The following is a 20,781-nucleotide window of genomic DNA, read 5'->3' on the forward strand; positions in this document are numbered from 1 at the left end:
ATTGAAATCGTTAGTTTTACATGGTGGATTTATAATGAAATAAAAAATAAGGTACAATTTGAAATTACACACAAGCTCAAATTTATACTGTTTCCTTCCCAGGTTGCGCAGAAATTGAACAGTTTTTGTTGCCGTCATCAAACTTCTAGTATCACTGCCTGAATCTGTTAAATTTATTTTTATTCTAGGATTAGAAAGAAAAGGTCAAATTAATAATAAATCCTGATGATGAGAGTACAAACCTCACGACAAACGAGATCGATCTCAGCATATTACTAGTCAAGTCTGGATCATTTATTCAGTAAAACTGATAAATTCACTTTTAAAAGAGTGACGTAAAGCACCCAGTTATAGTACAATAGCAAACATTATTTATTAATAAATGTATCTGTTATTAAAGATGCCTTCTATACAATGTTCCTAACATTTCAGTTCCTGAAAACCAAATATTTTATGTTTGACCTTCATGAACATTACAGCAGATAATGTGTAGATAATAATGTCTCGTTATCCCTCTCCTTCCTCCGTTTAACCCTGAGAAATCTATTCATTCATGGAAATAAAGACTCATTTTTTTTCCTCATTTCTTTTTATTTCCTTATGAGAGGCATGTTTTATAAGAACATAACTGCAGACTCCCTGCAGCTCACATTAATGTGTTGTCATATCAACGCTCCTGCTGGGAAACCAGGCGGAGGCGCCGCCGCCTCCTCTCATCCCATCCCAGGTCACGTGATCCCCGCCGATCACATGATCTTCCCTGTGTTATCGATTAGTTGTGTGTGCAGTCATGCAGATGAAGCTGACATCCTCCTCCTTTTCCTCCTCTCTCCTCACAGCTGCGGCGGATGCAGGAGATGCTGCAGCGGTATCAGGATCACTTGATCACCCAGAAGGACGGATGTTAACGAAAGACTCGGCACGTTTTAAACAAAAAAAACAGAGAAAACACCCAGACGTCCTTCATCCCTCACCCTGAACACTGAGTTCCCGGGTGTGTGTGTGTGTGTGTGTGTGTGTGTGTGTGTGTGTGTGTGTGTGTGTGTCTCCTCTCAGCTCATCAAGCATGCGACTCACCAGCCGGGTGAGGAGACTGTAAGACCTCAGAGACTCTGTTGAATCTAACAAGCACCTGGTTACATATCAGAACTTTAATTCAGATCACAAAGTGGCCACATCACTTTCCTCATGTCGTCGTCGTTTTCTCTCTAGATTGTCCTGCATGTTCTTTTTACTTTTTGTACGTCTTCCATATTTCTGTTTAGTCACACCCAGCCACACTCCTCCACTTTATATGGGTAATATTGATTTAGTTTCCTCTGCCACTCTTGTTGTTGTTGGTTCATTATTTTTTTTATGTATATTTGTTGTTTGAGTCTCTACATATTTAATTTTGTTCTCACCTCCAACGCCTCGCTCCGTGACGTCACGGGTGGTTTCTGCGTGTTAGTGACTTCACATATTTACTTACTGATCTGAAATGTCGGCAAATGACTTCCACAATTATTAGCAGTTCTGGTAAAGATGAGTAAAAACCCAATTTGAAGTGATTTATTGATAGCTGTTCAAATCAAAGGTATGTGGAGACTTGATGTTGGCAATCAGAGTATCTGTGGTGCTTCAAAAATAGAGACCCAGTGAATTTATTAAAATAATAATGAAGTTTGGATTTTTCTGTTTTGTTCCGAGTCGTTTTGGGCCAGTAGGATAAGGGATGTTTTTATCTTGGGGTTTTTACACACTTGCAGCAGGGCTGCTGATGAATGTGTAGGACGCTGTGAACCACTGATTTACTTTGCAGTTTGTCTGAAGTTGTTTCGCGTCAGCAGAGGATTTAGAGCATGAGGTGTGGTGGCTGCAGTGGACGGTGTATTTATTTCTGCATGCAGTTTTCTAACGACGAGCTCAGACTGCAGGTTTGCTTAATGAACTTTGTTTTTTGGGGGGGAAAAATGTCAGGAACAATGTGGGGGTTTTTTATGGTTTGATTGGATTTAGTGATGTTTTCTTCCTTTAAGGTAACTCTTTAGTTGGGGGACAGTAAATGTTAACACTAGTCCTTAATTATTAAATTTGAATTTATCTTACGAAGCATCATTTTGGGTTTAAACGTTTTGACATTCCTCTTGCTTTTGTCAGTAATATTATATTTCTGTGTTTTTAATTTGTTTTGTATTAAACCTCTGTTATTTTGTTTCTTGGAATATATTTATGTATTAAATTTATACGTTGGTTTTGGAGGAAAACATGAATTACAATGTAATAACTTTACAGTTGTATTGTAATAAAATATTTTGAAACTCTCCATGTTAAAAATCTTATTTCTGTGCTCTAAAAATACTTTTTTTTTAAAAAAATCATAATACTTTTATTTATGGTATCCGAGATCAACAATTGTAAGTAAAAATAAAAATCAGCTGCCGTAGTTTTGGTTGTACACAGACGAAGAAGCCGTTGTTTGAAAAACAGGAATTGGTTCCAGTTCATTATGACTTCAGACAAGACTCATGTAAGTGGTGTCTTTTTTATTACTTAAATTTAATAAACTGATTTATATAAACCATGATTTGCTTTTCTGAAGTAATTGTTCCCAATTTAGTGTCACCTTGAAATTTAATGATGAAAGGATGTATCCCTTCACCATGATGGAGCCTCTACCGTGCTTTAATGAGGCAGACTGGTTGATTCATCATGCAGGTCGAGCTTCTTTTTTTAATCGTCTTTTATAACACATTTATAACCAAAGAACAGATCCAACTTTCCCACACTTATGACAGTTAAACTGAAATGAATCCTCCCATTTTAGGAAGTAATGCTGTAATTTAACCAAAATTAAATAGATCTTTGACAAATTTAACATTTAATTTCCCCTAAGGAAGTATTTTTGAATTAAATTCAATTCCGTTTATTTATATAGCACCATTTCTATACACTTTACCGAATGATGATCCTCAGGAAGGTGAAGGACAGTAACTCTGAATATCCAGAAAGAAGTTGTGTTCAAGTACAAATGGTTCAGTTCAAAAAGTGTGTACATTTTATTTCTGTTCATTTTGATCAGTTGAATAACTCTTCACCTCTGATCAGGTTTGTTTGGTATGGTCCAATATCCCTGAACTTAAATAGCAAATGGCAAAGAAGTAAAACATTTGTAAACATAATAGAATTTATTTTATAAATTTTATATTTGACATTCTTCAGAGCGTTTTTGCTTTTTTTTTTTTTTTTTTTACATAATACAGTTAGATCTATATGCAGTCCAACATTTACAAACTTATATACACCTTGAACTTTCTCCATAGGGAAAAACACACCAGTACTCTGCTGCTTCTTCAAGTACATTTATCCCTGTGAACCTTCCGGTTAGTTTTGCAGCGACGCGGCGCAAAAAAAATGCAGTCGACCAAAAATCATTTGCATATTGTAATGACATTGGGAGAGGTTTTCTATTATTTTTTATCCTGGAAAAGGAAAAAAAAAATGTCCCTGCGGTAATATTACAAAATACAAAAACATGAGGGAGAAATCTGTTAAAGTGGCCGAATGTGATACCGGACGTCTGTGTGGTCGTCGCCACCGTTATATACAGCAATTTATTTTTTTAAATTTATTTATTTATTTTACATGGTCCCAGTGGAAAACAATTAGAAAATTTACATTAAACACAAATTATTCATCAGGACAAATAAGCAACAGTACAAATTCAGCTGTAAATGTTTCACTCTACATATATTTTATATTAGTAACGTGATCTTGACGGCTGTGACGCGTCGCTCCCTTCCCGCCCACAGGTCAGTACATTCAGGTTGAGAGAGCTGCTGTGTCGCCGCCCTCACAGTAGAAATGTTCACAGTGCAGGCTTTGTTAAAATATGATTATTCCCACCAGGTGCTGAAGTTTATACCCATGTCGGAGTAGTCGCTGTGGATTCATGTGTTTCTGTTGAGCATCTGTGTTTCTCATGTGGTCATAAAAATATATAAACCAGGCTGCTGGGTAGTTCGACGCAGCGACTGATTCTATTTGGCAAAAATATTTGGTACTCTAAGCAGTAACAAAAACACGACTCTACATGTGTACGACTGCAGGTAACAGCGAAAACTTTTGATTGTCGAAACCAAAACTGCACATTATTTTACTGTAAGAGGGCGTTATCTGGTTATCCTTCAGTATATTCATGATCGGAGTGGTTTTACACCGCACTGACAGGAGGGGGCGCTGTAGTCGTGTGCAGCGTCAGCGCTGACTCCAGCTGTGGTGCAGAAGGTAGAGTCCGGTCCAGGATTTAGCTCCAGCTCTGCAGCATGTGCTGCTGCTGCTAGAGGAGGAGCTGCTCTAAATCAGAGTCCAGCTCAGATCATGATGTGAAAACATCTTCTGCTTCTCTGTCTAAGAAAAAGCACATGCACCCGTTTGCTTTGGGCGCATGCTGATGACCTCATGCAGCCCTGATTGGCTCCCTGCTGGCTGTCGGTCTGCAGCGTCCTGCCCTTCTGATCCCAGTCCTGGACCGCTTCCCGCCTCGGCTCTTTGCGCGCCTCTCAGGCCAGCTTTAGAGTGCTGATGGGGAAGGAGGGCATCGTCACCATGGTGACGGGGTTAAGCACCGTCTGACCCATGAGCTGCGGGTGGTGCGCCATCATCTGAGTGCTCACCGCCGCCTGCTTGCTGACGATGGCGGCGGCTGTGGCCTGGGTGGAGGAGGTCCCGTTGACGTGCGGGTGGGCGATGTGGCCCACCATGGTCGGCGGCGTGACCGCCACCGGCTGCGGGTAGAGGGCCGGAATGTGCTGCCCCAGGTGGGCCACCGGGTGAACGGTGATGTGGCCGATGGGCTGAGGACTGGAGGCCAGCTGCACGGAGCTGCTGGTGGTACAGGGGGCAAGGGTCACGTGTTTGGGGGCCCCTCCGTGGAGAACGTGGTTCACTGCCTGGATGACAGAGGGGTGGGAGACCGAAGCGTGGGCGATGACCGTAGGATGCAGGCTGGCAGTGGGCTTGGTGGGGACGGAGGGAGGGCTGGGAGCGCTGGAAGCTGGAGGGAGGAGGATGGGCGGGGCTACTGGGTTCAGTGGGAGGGGCTGCAGCAGGGGGGCTTTGTTCAGGGTGGAGATGTGCTGGGTAATGATGGAGGCGGTGGTGGCTGGGGTCACAGCTAGAGTGTGGGTGACGGCCTTGAGCAGCTCGGGCTTCATGGTGTGGGGCGCAGCGGGCGAGACGTTCGGTGCTCTCTGAGCCGACTCTTCCTCCAGGTCTTCCTCCATTCCTTCCTCACCCTCTGGAACAACAACAGCACTCACCGTCAGTCTCAGGAGCATCATGCTGGGACTTATCACAAACACAAAGTAGAACATGAATGTAAAATGGAACGAAGTCGTGTACTTGTTGTATTTAACCCCTTATGTCTAAACCTGTTGGCAGCAGTGACGGCCTCCTGGGGCGTCTTTACGGTTTGCCTGAGCCAAACAAACATTAACGCTTTGATCTATTGATCATATTGAAGCTCTGGCTTTTGTGGTTGAAAGTGTTGTACTGCTGGAGTGACTTCAATCTGACTGAATGTCTCCAGAGATCTGAAAAAGCTGCACAGACGTCTCCGTCCAACCTGATGGAGGTGGAGAAGAACAGAGCAAACTGCCTAAAGACGAAGCTGAGCTGGAGGCTTCACATGCAGAGACTTTGAGACTGCAAAAGCTGCCGAAGGTGGATCAACTAGTATTAAGAAAAGGCTGTGACATTTTCAATAAATTTCCAAAAATCTCAACTATTTTTCCACATTGTCATATGGGGGGGTTCTTGTGTGTAGACTTTTTCCCTCAGGACAACGCTGCCTCCAGGTGGACCCGGTTCAGATGATAAACAGATCAGTATCCTTCACAGCACTGAGCTGCTGTGGGGCCAGACGTGCTCACCTGAAGCGGTGGAGGTGGAGGCCTGGTCCTCCTCCGGCTGCCCCGTCTGTCTGAGGACGCGGTCGATCTCCACCACGTCCATCCACTGGCTCACGTCATTCTTCAGCTCCGCCAGCCGCTGCTGCGTGGCAATCTTCTCTCTGGCCAGCCGCTCCATGTCGTGCTCGTACTCCTTCTCTTTGCGCTTCAACGTCTGGAAACAGATGGAAGCGCCGGGTTGATGAAGGCGGATCGACGGGCAGAGAGGTTCAGAGCTCGTACGCTTTTCCCCACAGTCAAATTCAAGCTTTTCAAGCTACACACTTTGGAGATTAAAACAACACAAATGAGCTGAAGAAGACAGTTTCACTTCACTATTATCTATCTTTTATTGCTGTTACATAATATATTATGATTGCAATATACAGCAGGGACAAGATGAGCTAAAATATAACAAGATTTTGTGTTTTGAAATGTCTCTTACATTTCAAATTGTTTGGCAATCAGCAAGTAGAAATAGCACTGACTCGAAGTGACCAAGAGAAGTTTAGTCTGATTTAACTGGAGTGAGGAAAAAAATGTATGTTAATATCTTTAAATATCTGGTTTCAACCACAAACATTTTCAAAATTTAGGCTTTTAACCAAATGTTAGATTGCACTTTAATTTCAAAACTGTGTAGTTTGAATATCCAGCATTTTAAGGACTTTATACAGAAATCAAACATTTTCCAGACACTCAAAAACCCCTTTCTGACAATCTTGGAAAATTCAAGTCTTTTTGAGGATTTCAAGCATCCGTGTGAACCCTGGGGATAAAGCTTCGTAAAGCGAACAAGTTATTAGTGGAAAAAGCGTGACTTACTGGCAGAATTAGCTGCTTTTTCTGGTGTAACAACAGATGACGTCCTGTGAGCAGCTCTGTGATAAAAGATTTTAAGCACTGAGAATAAAAAAGTTTGCCAGATTTTTAAGCCGATTACTTAAAATTATTTATTGTGCTGCGCAGGAGACAAAAATAACAAGAGCTGCAGCGTGAAGGAAGGAGGAGTATGAAAGTAGGAGGTGCTTCCTGGCAGCGGCTCCTTGTGACCCAATTCGCCTTCGCCAGCTGACTGAGCTGGACTTCCCTGTCCGAGGCGTCAGGAGGAAAACGCATGAAAAGATCCTGACCACACACCAAATGAAAGTCAGGACAACCAGAAACCCTCAAGGAAATTAGCTTCAACTAAAGACTGAGCCCAGCATGACAAGACAAGACCAACTGTATCATTATAATATTTTGAAACTGAGCTCTATAATTAGGCGTGCTCTTCACTAGCGTGGCTCCTTTATCCAACACGCGCTCTGGTGAGGAGGGAAGTGGCTCTGTGAAACCTGATGACTCAGGATCATAAAGCCAGTTTCTCCAGAGGTGGACTTCCTGTTCACATCCGCAGGGTGAAAGAGAGAAAAAGGGGAGGTTGTGTGTGTGTGTGTGTGTGTGTGTGTGTGTGGAGGTGCTGTATGAAGCAGCAGCATGAGATGGGAAAGGTTTGAGCTGGCCTGCTCTCTGCACACGTCCCACAGCACAACGCTGCACATGAACGCAAATAGCAGAGGGGAACAAAAGGCGGGCCGAGTGTGAGTCGGCACCTGTCTCTCTTTAGTCCTGATCCAGGATTAGAAAAACACGGGCCGAACACTCTGAGGCTTTGCTGCGCTGCTCTGCAACGAGGCCGTCACTGAAGCACATGGACAGGGTTTCTGTGTCTGGTTTTTGCAGCTACAACACGGGAATTTACTGGGAAGTAGTAATAATAATAACAACAATAATAGACTCACTTTCAATATAGCTTTTCACCTGTAAAGTTCCTATTGAATTATTATTATTTGATCAGAATAAAATCACCCTCCTAAACACACATGCTTCTTGTGACGTCACCTCACACAGGCCAACCAATCGGAGCGTGTGTTTAGAACATTGCATTGAAATAAAATACATGGGACGTGGTTTTTGAAGAGAATTAAGTCGGGCTGCAATGATCTCATTGGCAAAGATCTACAAAAAAAAAAAAACAATGGTCTGTTAAATGTGATCCCTCAGTTTGATTTACAAGGCTGTGAATAATTCTCAAACGCCTCAACGTTCTACATTATCCAACTACCTTTAATATATTTAAAGATGCTGAGTAGAAACTGCAGGTTAAAAAAATGTGCTCTGAACCACAGCGATGTACAAACAGGAATGTAACGTGCTTCACCACATTTTGAGCTCAACTTCACCTGCAAAAAACCTAGTGCTGAAAATCCCCTAAAAATCCCCTAAACTCTAAAAAGAAAAAAAAAAACTATCTGAAAAGGCACTTCTTGATTGAGAAAATAATAAAAAAACAAACAAAAGAAGTAAAGTGGCTGTTAAAACCCCATTTTAAAGCTTTTGGACTCCAGCGAGCTACAGAAGATAATGGAACAGTGGTGAAATACGTCAGGGGTGCTGCTGTATGACTTCAACAACAACAACAGCGGCTATGATGTCCTTTCTCTATAAAAGAAATCCTGTAAGAATGTTCTGATCTGAAGCCCACCAGTAGCTTCCCCCCCGATACGAGCGGTCCACATGAATGTGGGGCTTTGAAGGGGTTTATCCAGAGTGTGGGTTTAGTTCTGCTTAGATTCCAGGAAGACTTAACCTCAAACAGGCCTGAAAACCTTTGACTGTGGCTGAATTAAACAATTTCTGTAAAATTCTTCCCCCAGCGATGAAAAGCACACGTTGCCGAGGCTCGTCACGTTGCGATTTTTAAGACCTGTGTAGAAAAGGTGAAACTTGGGCTGTGGACACTTTTACCCGTGTTTTTATTGAATCTGTGGTTCTAAACACGTCTTCGTAAGATGATCAAGATTTCACTCTTTTCAAGTCACAAAGATGGTCGGATATGTTGAGACGCTAAAATGTTGGGAGCCATGGAAACGTAACAGATAATGACAGCACTTTTACTGCTCAATGAGTCAGAATGACTGATAACGTCTTCTGTGTCAAACAGTCGGAGACATCTGGACACACAAGGGACTCTCAGAGGACCAGCCGCTCTGTGTTGATGTCACTGGAATGCCTCCATCTTTGTTTGGCAGGGAAACAACCAGGGACCTTCCAAGGTTTTCCTTCATAACCTTGGACAAACTCGGACTCTTACAGCTTTGCCTCAATATATAAATATTGACTTTTAAATTCGGTATTGAAGAAAAAAAAACACGGCGAAACAGATGGAACTGCTTTCCATGTCTTTTTTTGCAATCTTACATGAGTCATAAGCCGCCATAATAGTACACGTCGTGACTCACGGAGAGAGCATGGAGCAGAGAGGGGACGCGCTCCAGAAACGTGGAGACCCACTGAACCCGGTGGTGGAGGGTTCAGGCTGCGGCGTGCTCACATCTCGTTAATAACAGCTGAGATTAGCCACGTTAACCTGGTGGCTAAGTCTGCAGCAGATGGATCACACATCAGCATGTTAATCATGTCACCAGGTTGGTAAGACACAAGGTGCCAAGAACTTTATTATTCTTTGCACATGGCTGCGCTCCGAGGAGCAACCGATCCCCTTTCTCCGAAAGACACCTGAGCTTTGTTTGTGTGCGGACATCTAGATCAGCACACAGATAGGCTGAACCGCATGTGTGTGTGTGTGTGTGTGTGTGTGTGTGTGTGTGTGCGTGTGTACACGCACTCTCACATGCAGGGTAAACAGCAGCAAAGCTCCGTCACAAGCAATGCGAGTGCCGAGCACATGGCCACAGAGACAGGGAGCGGGAGGGGGGCAGATTGAGAGGGAGCAACACTAGCTGTACTCACTGACTCACTGCTGCAGCACACGGCTGGCTCCTCTTAAAGGGCCAGCAGCGCCACAGGCCACGTTGCAGACATGCTGCTCAGCCTGGCCTGCAGACCGGGCTTCTGCACAGGTCTTGTGACACTCCGGTTACCATGGACCATTGTCTTTCTGGGCCTTCCAGCAGGAAACAAAGAATTTCACATGGTGCCTGACTAACAATTAAACGCTTGTCTGAGGGAGAGAATATCTACTTTCTGAATGATTTCCTTGTGAGAAAAGGTTCACTAATATTTGGCCTAATTACTTCTTAGTTCAGCTCTAATTGATCCGAGGTCCAGATATTGGTTGCATATTTGTTCTCATGATCTATGATCATCACTTCAGGACTCACTTGTTTAACTTTAGAATATACAATTTAAATTATTATTTCTCTCTTGCTTATACTGCATTTTAAAAGAAGCTAAGGAACCTATCAGTGTTTTTTGTTGTTTCTGTTGAACATATTTAACAAATGTTTGTATCGTTTCACCCTGTTTTGTTTTGATTTGATCTTCTTTTGAGGATATTTTTAGTTTTTATTCAAATTATTTTAATTGTTTGGATTACAATTAAAATGATGTCAATGGATTAAATTTGTTTACACAAACATATAATAATAATATGAACAAAGGTGTCATTTTATGACTTTCACATAATTAAGGTTATAACACTGATTTTTATTTTGTTTATCATTCTGATCTTTTAGAGCTGAACCTATTTCAACTGTCAAGAAAGCTGAATAAATATAAAATGAGAAAATAGTAAATTAACTAAGGTGGGATTTTCAAAAAATAAAAAATACCACAATCCACAAGAATCAAGTGTGTAAATATGTATAATGTGGGACATATTTGGACGAGATAATTGGGGATAGGATGTAAAAAGCTTTGGTTTTCTCCTACTCCTTTGCAAACTGGATATGAAATATTGGTTGTTGTTTTTTTACATTTGATTAATATTACGGGGTTGTTTGTTTTCTTCTTATTCATTTTAATGTATTTTCTTCTGACATTTTACAGGTTCGAAATAAATAATAATAATAATAATAATAATAATAATAATAATAATAATAATAATGTCATTTCGTCACAATTTGAATAATTAATCTCTAAAAACCTGACTGCCACAGTTTCAGCAGGAAACGCAACATGTCTCCGGCTGGCAGCGGAGGAACAAGTTCGGTCAGCGAGGGAGACGAGACGAGGCGAGAGTGGAGTAAGCCGAGCCTTGTGTTTACCACTCCACGCTCCCTCCCTGCTGCTGGCAGCTCAGCGCGGCGGAACAGCGAGTCCTGCCTGCTGCCGCGCTGGGCGGGGGCAGCGCGGGGGGTGACGTCTCGCGGTTTAGGGAAGCCATGTGCTCGCTGCTCATGTGGCCTTAAGAGCTCAGAGGGGCAGGGTAGAGGAAGGGAGGAGGAGGAGCGCTAATGCAGCGGCTTAGCTTTCCAGTCTCCGTGATTTTTTTTTTTTTTTGTATTACTTTTACTCTGCCGACTCACGAGGATCACAATCAAATAATAATAATAAGAAGAAGAAGAACTGAAACGCACGTAGCTGCGTGCGAAGAACCTGACTCCATGCTAATCTGCTCCGAGTCACGAGCTGATAAGATGATGACGAGGAAGTCCGGATGTTGAAACTGTTGGCAACTTTGTGGAAAAGTGTTAAAACTCCTGCCTCCGTGCTTACTTTAGCATTACGTAAACATTCGGGTTCGGCTGCAGTAGAAATGAAATGCGATGCCAAGCCTTACAGTTTTTTTTGCACATCACTTTTCTGAGCCGCAGTTCGGAGCAGAAGCTGCTGCTCCACCTCCTCCCGTCGGCCAGGGACGGAGAGAGGAGTACGCAGACCAGACACGTGTTCCCAGGCCTCCACTTTATCTTGTTTTCCTTTTAAACCAAACTTTGTGTGTGTGTCACTCCACTGCCCGCCCAGTGACTGGAAAAATCCTCTTTGTGGGGAAAGAGGCGTGCACGAGTACAAACACAGATAGACCTTTGTGACCTACAATACATGAACCGGTTTCTGTGCAACTACATAATGGAGGTGACAGTAATAAGAATTTTCTGTCCCCTTTGTGCCTTAAAATGTAGCGATTGTTAACCTAAGTCATTATGAGGGAAAGCTGGGGATGTCAGTGTGCCAGTTTATCGCGACAGGCACAGTAGGATGCTAAATCACAGAGGGAGGCGTAGGGAGGGAGGCTGAGTGATGAGCCGTGCACCCACGCTGTCCCACTTTCCTCCTGAGAGGACCGGCCAGACTGCTGCTTCTCTAATTCCTGTCAGACACAAATCAACCTCTTCAATTTCAACATTCCCAAATCTGCTCCCCTGTTCAATAATAAAATCTGGAGCGTAACGTCTGGTAGAAAGGCCTGTACAACTCTGAACCAAGAGTGAATAAAGTAATCTCATTCATCGCTCAGTGACAGGTAGTAAAAGCGTTTTAAAACCGAAACATGTCAGCCTCATAACTACTGGAGCTGCTCTCAGATCAGAGGGATTTTAGGAGATCCACCGAGAAAAACCAGCTCTTTTTCTGGTTAGACAACACTCTTCGGTGTGGAAGTTGAAGTTTGCCATTTTCAGTATTAGTAAAGCAATACAAATCCACCAGAGGACGCACACAGATATAAGAAGCTGCTTAAACGTAAATTGCATTTTCTCCAACTTGTCTGATCTGTGCAGCAGTAAACAGGAAAGGTACACGGCATGCAGCAAGGTTGATATTCTGTGCCTCTGAGATTCCCTCTGTCTGTCGTGGAAAATGCCGTTTTAGCATCGCCAATTGCGCAAACTCTGCAAATAGCTTATGTAAACAGGGTTATAAATCCATCATAACCCTGATTTGTTTTTTTTTTAAAGCGTGACATCTTGTTCGACAAAAATCCTGATCCCAAATCAAATAATTTGACCACTTGCAGCAGAAAGGCAAAGCAAAAATGTTTAAATGCTGATCTTATATTTTCTTATAGTTCCTAAAGAGAAATCAGAATTAGCTCAAATTGATGTAAGATTCCCAAAAACCAGTCCGACTCTTCTTATTTCATATTTAATGATCAGCTGTTCAAAAAAGAAGTTAGAAAGGAAGCTCCGAATGTCTGTAAAAACTGAAATCTCACTCTATTAAACTGGGCCAGCGGTGGACCTTTGCTCCAGCAGTTTACAACCACAACACCCACACTGAATCAAACACGCAGTGAGTCATGAGCAGGCCTTTTAACAGCGGTAACAATTACGCCGAACAGAATAAAGTGAAAAAGCCTGTAGTTGAATAAATTCAAAAGAAGCTTAAGTCGAGCCAAAAATAGATTTAAATGCCTCGCGCAAATGGTGTTTGAACTGCTTGGACACTCCTGTTGTTGCGCTAACAGAGCTGGCTGCTTTTGAGCCAATCACGGTTTTATAACAGAGGAGCAGGTTTCTGTCCCGCCACTCCCTCTGTTCCTCACGCTTCACTTCCAAATGACGCGCAGTCTTCAGAAAGGAAACCACAAAGCCTGTCTTCACCCAGAGAGCAGATAAACCCGAACGCTCAGGCAGCTGCTGAAAGGGCTCACCTGAATGTATCTGAGTGCGCTTCTCAGCACGCTGAGGTTGGAGGTTTTCTTCTCGTCGATGTTCGGGATGTTCTTTTTCAGCGTCTCGAAGCACTCCTTCAGGTGCGCTCGCCTGGCAGACGCAATGAAGACCGAATCAGTGAGAGCAAACTCCCGAAACGATTAGTTTTAATAACCCCGAAGATATATTTAAAAAAAAAAAAAAAAAGAGCTACACTGCAAAACAACAAAATCTTACCAAGTGTTTTTTGGTCTAGTTTCTAATGAAAATATCTTATTAGACTTGAAATAATACAAAAATAACTTGCAAGTAACTTTTCAGCAAGATATAAGAGTTTGTCTTAAGTCAATAATTCCTTAATGTTGATGAAAAAGTACTAGTTCCATTGTCACATTAAAACACCGGAGACATTTCTAGTTATAAGAGAAATAACTAGAACTAGAAACTAGACTAAAAATATTTGGTAAGATTGTGTGTGGTTTTCCAATGAATTAGAGTTTTTACATTTCTGTTACAGCAGATGTTATGAGGTAAGCAGTGAGGTAGTCATTAATGCGGCGGGTAAAACTCACCTGTTCTTCTCTAGTTTGTTGTGCACTTCTCTTGTGCCGGCCCTGCAAGAACAGAGAAATAAAACCTCATGTCCAACTGAGGCAACCTGACGAAAACAATCACAGTTAATCAAATATTTTCTTTCTTGCTCTGCTACTGACATTTTAGTGGGGATAAACTCTGGGTTAATCCTTATTTCTGAGTTTTTCTGAACCATCATGTTGATTTGGTGAAACTATAACAAAGTTCTAACAGTTAAAATAACATCCAGCCTCATTTCGTTGGACTTACCCTCCGGGTCTCTTCTTACTGTCCAGCTGGCGGCTGTCGTCAGGCGGACTCCCCCGGCTGATGGTGCCGTTCTGCGGAGGAGAGGGCTGGAGCAAGGGGCTCGGGTGGGGAAGCAAAGCTTGGTGCTGAGGGGTTGAGATGATTGAACCTGCATAGCACTGAACCACCTGCTGCGGCGGCGGATGCTGCACTTGAGTGTTTTGGTCGATGAGCGGAGAGGGGTTGTGATGGTTTTGGATGGGCTGCCTGTGGTTGACCGTCACCGCCGGAGTTGGGTAGTCGGCTTTGAGAGGCGGGGAGCACCTCACGGCTGCGGCGCTTTGCTCCTGAGGGGACTGAGGGTCTCTGTTAGGGAAGGCCAGCGACGGAGCAGCTGGCGGTGAAAGGGTGGTGACGGGCAGAGAGGGTGACCCTGTGGGGTTGGGGGCAACCACGGGGATGGGGAAGACGGTGACGGGCATGGAAGAGGGAGGCAAGGAAGGCGGTATGGGTGGTGGGCGGCACTCGGTGAGACGTTCCTCTGCTTTGGGGACATTGTTGATGTGCGGCGTAGAGTTATAAGTCACATCAGGGTAAATATACTCAGTCTTCTGCTGCAGAAGCAGCTTCGCCTTCACTTCATCCTCTGTTGAAGGAAAAAAACAAGCAGGTTACTAATCTACCAACAGCTCACTCATGCACCCGGTGCATTTCATTAGGAAATAAATAAACATGTTTCGTTAAGGCTGGGCGATATAGCTCAAAAATAAAATTTCCGGGTTTTTTCCCCACACCTGATCCGATTTTAAATCCGATTTTTTTTCCCCTCACTTTCTTTTCTGTGAAAAAGAAATTACAAGTGATAAAAAGTGCCTTTTATATTGGGGGCAGGCTACAAGAATAATTTTTAATCATGGGAAAGTTATCATAATATTAGCAAAGTAAATATCCAATTTTACCAGAAGAACATCTTAAAATTACAAGAAAAAAGCCTGAGTAATTTAAAAAAAATTATTTTTCATGTTGGAGTTCTCATAAAATTGCTACTACAGTTTTTAAATATTACGCCTTTGTCCTGGTATTATTTTGACTGTTACATTTGTTTTTATTTCCAAAGGACTGTGACATATAGAAGTGAAAATAAATGTGCTGCAGTACTTGTGACTCCAACAGGGAAAGCATGCTGACCAGCTGACCTTTAATACACTCAAAAAGTGCATCAAATTCATTCTGCAGGTTGACGCAAAAACAAACCAAAAATGTTGGCTGTTTCATCTGATACATCCAACACAATGCATGATGCATACATTTGAATATTTCTGAAACCATTTAGCCGGTGTTGCTGTAAAACATTGACAGTGAACATATTTTACACTCTAATCCCCCAAAAAATAGCTTTAACCCAGCGTTCCCCTGCTGAGTGAAACCTGTAAGAATTGGATTTGTCCAACAGATAAAAGTTCAAAGGTGATAAACTTTAGAGCTCTACTCCTGGGGGACAAATCTTTACTTAAGGATTGTAATGAACCAAGAAACCTTGGCTTAGTATAAGAAATTACACTAAGACACTTTACAGAAACCAAAACCAAATTTTCTTGGCTATTACAACCAAGAAAAGTGTAAACATGTTGAACAAAGCAAAACATTTCACTGCTTCGTGTGTGTCAACAGACACTGTTGTAACTTCTTGAACGTGTTTGACATAATCCAGGAAAAAAAACAGCTATGAGGGAAATGACTGCTGTTCTAAATGTCTGGTACACCTTTTAATACCATCCCACTGATTAGTCATTTTCTCTGTATAAGTGTCATGTCACGTTATAAAAAGTTGTCCTCCAAGTAGGGAAAATGCTAAAAGAACAGGATGTTCTGCTAACTGCTCCGGCCCACTTTTATAAGACGTGGTGCGTTGTGTTATTGTAGTCGTGCTTTATTGTATTGTGACGTAGACACATAAACAGCAATGCCTTTTCAGACAGAAAACAAATGAGGCAGTTAGAAAAAAAAAAACTGCGGGTTTTCTATAGGCATTATATAACTGCAGCAGCACATAGAGAAACACTGGCCTACTTTCCCGCACACAGTGACCTGCTCTACAGCAGCAGAGGAGGAGGAGGAGGAGGAGGAGGAGGAGGAGGAAGAGGACTCTGTTCCCCCAGTGCAGCAAAGCAGGAGCAGAGAGAGAAGAGAAGCAGGAGCTCTCACTCTGATCCTGTTCTAATAACTCTTCCTAACACCAACTTCATCAAAGTTTAGGCTTTAAACAGCCACAGACATTTTTTTTGTTTTTGTTTTAGGAAGGCGGTTTAAAATTTCACGATTAACACGCATCAAACCTCCACACAGGCAGAGGAGCTTAAATTTAATCCCAGGTGCAGCTGTAAAATCTTAACGAGCTTGCATCTGGTCCTGAAGGAGCACATTAAGGTAGCTTTGTGGTTAGGTTGTCCTTGCTGCAAAAACATCCTGGGTTTGAATCCCAGCGGTGGCCTTTCTGTGCAGAGTTATAAACGTTCTCCATATGCATGTGTAACAGCCAGGGTTCTCCAGGTATATTTTTGTGACTGTTTGTCTCTGTAATTGGGCTGCACACTGTCAGTTAAGAATGTAAGTTCAATATAATGATTTAGTATTGCATTGACTATAATAATTCACTCATATTTTCCTTACTTTCTGAGAGTACAATGCCCCCTTCCTCTATGTGTAAGTTTTAGCATCTCAGCCACTAAAATATGCAACAAAGACCGTGAAAGTAATTCCAGCTGGTCAAATATGTTGTATATTATAATATAATATTATGTTAATTGCACAGAGAGAATAAATGTATGGCACTTTAAAAGATTACATTCATGCAGGCCTTTGTAATTACAACATTCCACATAATAAATGTGCAATGTTTGCAACTCAATATATTGTACAGCTACATTCAGATTTTTGAAAAATATTTCATCACAGCAAAAAAGACTTGTGTGTCATGGTACAAAACAAACCTTAATCACAACAAGATATGCTAAAATCATCGAATCAGAGATGCTAGTGTTAAAAAAAACAGCACTTACATGGTAATATATAAAGAAAAAAACATGATGCCATTATGTAAAATTTGGTCTTCACTTATAAGCATCATCTTACAAATTAATTGAACATATCAAGTACTGTCTCTTTGTGTAGACCAGCGATTTTCCTTCTTGACTTTATTTAGCCTATTCAACAATATTTTTTATATGTTTCCCCCAGAAAACTTGCTAAACCTGGTGGTTGGGTGCCGAGGCAGTCATTCATTCAGCGGCTTGTTGTGTTTTTGAGTTTAAAAATGTTTAAAGTTGACAGAAAATTTCACTTGATGTGTTATTGAAAGATTGGAAGATTAACACCTGAACACCAACTATAAAGTCTTAATAATTCCAAACATTTTAAAAAGATTTAAATACATAAGCAATGCTTAGCCTGGTGGGGGTACAAGTAAAGCTTAGTGGCCCACCAGGTGTATATTACACTGGGGGAAACCCTGTGACCCTACATTGTCCTTCATCCTCATCTCACCCTAAAATCCATACAAAAGTCTTTAACCCTAATTAAAGACAATATTCCCCTGCAATGTACATTGGACAATCTACCCTAAACATACTAAACCTGTATATATTTTTTCTAGAAATAAGGTTGAGTAAAAATTTATAGAAAATATCTTTCTCTATTTTGTTACAAATCTAACTGTCCGGGTTGTACCTGAACCAATAGATGAATGGAAACTGCGTTAGCTGGTTTTGGTAAAACTTACTGTGTAGCTACATATTCAGCTTTCTGCTCTTTAGGTGGAATGAGGTTAAATTTCCACAGAGTAGTGACTCATCTCTTGTATAAACAAGCTCTGGGAGGGGTAGCCCAGCACGCACGTGGTGAAGGGGGCGGAGTCAGCATGCCGTTAATACTTTGGGGCGAGGTTTGTTGATAGCGCGTCATCGACAGACATTCAAAGCCACCCCACCAGCGTCTGAGAGGAACAGGAGTTTGTTTCTGTTTATTTTTTTAAAAACTGATACAAGTAGACTGAGAGACGCAGTCGTGTCTCTGTACAGTAAGACTATAGTTCGTATTTTTAACCACAGTGGGTGATTGAAGTGGACAGATGTATGTAAACCAGTCACTTGATCCCCTTCGGACGCTGTCAGGTCATTATATAAAAAGGAGCCTGGCATTCCCAGCGCCACCGCCCTTTATCCCCCCGTTTGGGTCGATGGATTAATACCTCTCTTATAAAGCAGTTTTATTATAGCGTGATCATGTAATCCTTATAATAATGAAGTGAAAGCAGAAACCATCTGAGAACTTTACAGTGTGAAATGCGCAGCAGGTTTCAATGCAGTAACGCTGGCACTCACTGCAGTAAAAATCATGCATATTTCACTATTATTTCTGTTAGTGATCAAATAAACTAGCTGCAACCCAAGCGTCTGCACGCAAACACAAATACGAAAGTAAAACTAAAATACTATCTCATATTTAGATTAAGATACAACTGCACAGACATCGCTACGTGAGTGACGCCAGGAAATAACATCCAACATTTTACCCAAAAATATCAGTCTTCTTTGGCCCTTTTTAACCCCGCAGTTTAAAAACTATACTTCGGAAAACATATCATACGTAATAATAAAAATAAAATCCAAATTTACCACGTGCTTTCTGTTGTTGCTGGGCTTGTAATTCCAAAAACTTGGCAGCTTCCAGAAGCGTTTCGATGCTCATTTCTGTCCAGTGGCAAAATACTGCCTGGATTTTTCTTTAGAGAAAAGCACAACAGCGAAGGAGAGATACACGTCTGTGTAGTACAGTACGGGAAGAGGTTCCCAGACTAACTCTGGGGGAGGGAAAACAAACTGAAAAATGAAGTAATCGGATCCTCCTCCTTCTCTGCACAAACCCAACCACTTACGTAGAGGAGTTACAAACAAGATGGCGCTCAAAGTAGTACGAACAAATACGGTTTGTGAATCACGCAGCGTTAGGACACGCCCACAGACACGTAGCCGTCACCACCCTCTGTCAGAGGAAGACAAAACACGGAACATGACTCAGGGCGGTACGTGTTGTAAAAAAAAACAAAAAAAAACCTTCAACGCTCCGGGTTACACATATTTTACAAGTACAACGTTTCACTACTATCATTGGCTTTCTCTGCCCATTTATGGTGAACGGACATTGCTGTTATTGTGAGTCCGCCATTCTCTACAAGGATATCGAGACAAGTTTACGCCAGTAGCTGTCAAAACCTCATGCGTTTACCTTGTAACCCATATTCATCTATCAAAAATGTAATAAAATAAAGAAAATTTAACAGAATTTTAAGTAGAACAGTAAGTGACGGTATGTAGTAGTTTTGAGTCGCTTAGCAACCTGCTTACGTCAACCGGTAAAAACTTTTACATTTAGCAGGCTTTCAGATAAAATACATTCCCAACACCACATCTTTGAATATTTTCGTGCTTTATGGAAATTCAGCTGCTGAATGTGCTATTCAGTTATTAAATTTAGCTTTTAACAGTTAAAAGTTATTTTATGTGAGCCAGTATAGCAGCAAAACTGATCAACCACGTGTCCATGTAGTGCATAATGCGTTTTCCACTGTGAGAAAAATTTTAAATTCCGAAATAGCACTTCAAATAGCTGTATAATACTCGGGTATTTTACAGCTGTCTATTTTTAGAGGTTATTCGGAGGGGAGCAGAGTACCCCCAAGTAAAACATAGCATCTTTGATACTTTATTACTCAAGAGTAGTAAAGTATTCGATACAAAGGCTACAAGTAGTAACAGATTATCTGATCAGATTTACTATTTAAAAATGTTTTTATTAAACAAAAATATAGTTTTGTGCAAATTATTTCAAAGACAAATGTATATGCTCATAAAAATATTAAATATTTTAGCAGTTGGAAAACTGTGACTCCTGGTCATAGTCACACTGTCAATTTAAAAACAAACCAAAAAACCTTTAGGGAACGTTCTCCTAAGGTTCTTTAAGGGTTGCATAGTTCAAGCTGACATTTAACTAGTGTTTTACCCTTTATTAAACAAATGAATATGATTACTTCACATTAGTTTTCTTTACCACCAAAATCATTTAATGATGCCACCTCTCGCTCATTGACTGCAGACAATGAGCTCTCCTGCGACCTAACACCTACAAGTGGGTATAGATGATGAATGAATAGGTTTTTATTATTAATCTTATTTGATCCCAACAACACAGCAAACCTTAGACTTCTTGTGTTATCAATAAAGCAAGTCTCCTTCATACATTTTTAGGAAAAACATAAATAATTTGAGCTGTTAACATTAACTCTCAACTACAGGCCAATGACAAAAAGAACGAAGCAAACAAACTTATTTTAGTTTCACTGGATAGCTCATGACTTGCTCCCCACACACGCACAAACGCATACACACACAGTGGAGTCAAAGTCCGGACATGACCAAGGCACATGTTGTACGATCAGGGACGGTTTTGTTTTTTTACTGCAGGGATTGTGCATCTACATGTGCAAGGCTCTGGATGTTTAAATCTGTTTTCCTGTTATTGACTGGACTCCAATACGGCTGTATGACAGCAACTGCAGGGTAATAATAGAGCGCTTCAACCCTGATGGCTCT

The 20,781-nt window shown here is 41.6% G+C and overlaps 2 protein-coding genes across 3 annotated transcripts in view; one reads left to right on the forward strand and one right to left on the reverse strand.

Annotated features, from left to right (window-relative positions):
• The window catches only part of septin4b (septin 4b), a 42,550-nt gene extending 40,245 nt beyond the window's left edge, over positions 1 to 2,305 (forward strand). For both annotated transcript variants that reach the window (XM_081615110.1, XM_017308291.2), the window contains one exon: positions 840 to 2,305. In XM_081615110.1, coding sequence (XP_081471236.1) covers positions 840 to 908 — 69 coding nt within the window. In that variant the 3' untranslated portion in view covers positions 909 to 2,305. The remainder of the gene's footprint in view (positions 1 to 839) is intronic.
• Positions 2,306 to 3,148: 843 nt separating this feature from the next.
• On the reverse strand, positions 3,149 to 19,437 carry mnta (MAX network transcriptional repressor a). The gene is made up of 6 exons (XM_008425618.3): positions 18,805 to 19,437; positions 14,153 to 14,777; positions 13,882 to 13,923; positions 13,309 to 13,420; positions 5,913 to 6,105; positions 3,149 to 5,278 (listed from the first exon to the last, which is right to left on the reverse strand). Exons 1-6 carry the CDS (start codon positions 18,875 to 18,877, stop codon positions 4,542 to 4,544), a joined length of 1,782 nt encoding a protein of 593 aa, XP_008423840.1. The 5' UTR covers positions 18,878 to 19,437; the 3' UTR covers positions 3,149 to 4,541.
• Positions 19,438 to 20,781: the final 1,344 nt, after the last annotated feature.

The sequence above is a fragment of the Poecilia reticulata genome, chromosome 13 (genome assembly GCF_904066995.2).
Source record: "Poecilia reticulata chromosome 13, P_reticulata-male-v2, whole genome shotgun sequence".
Taxonomy (NCBI): Eukaryota; Metazoa; Chordata; class Actinopteri; order Cyprinodontiformes; family Poeciliidae; genus Poecilia; species Poecilia reticulata.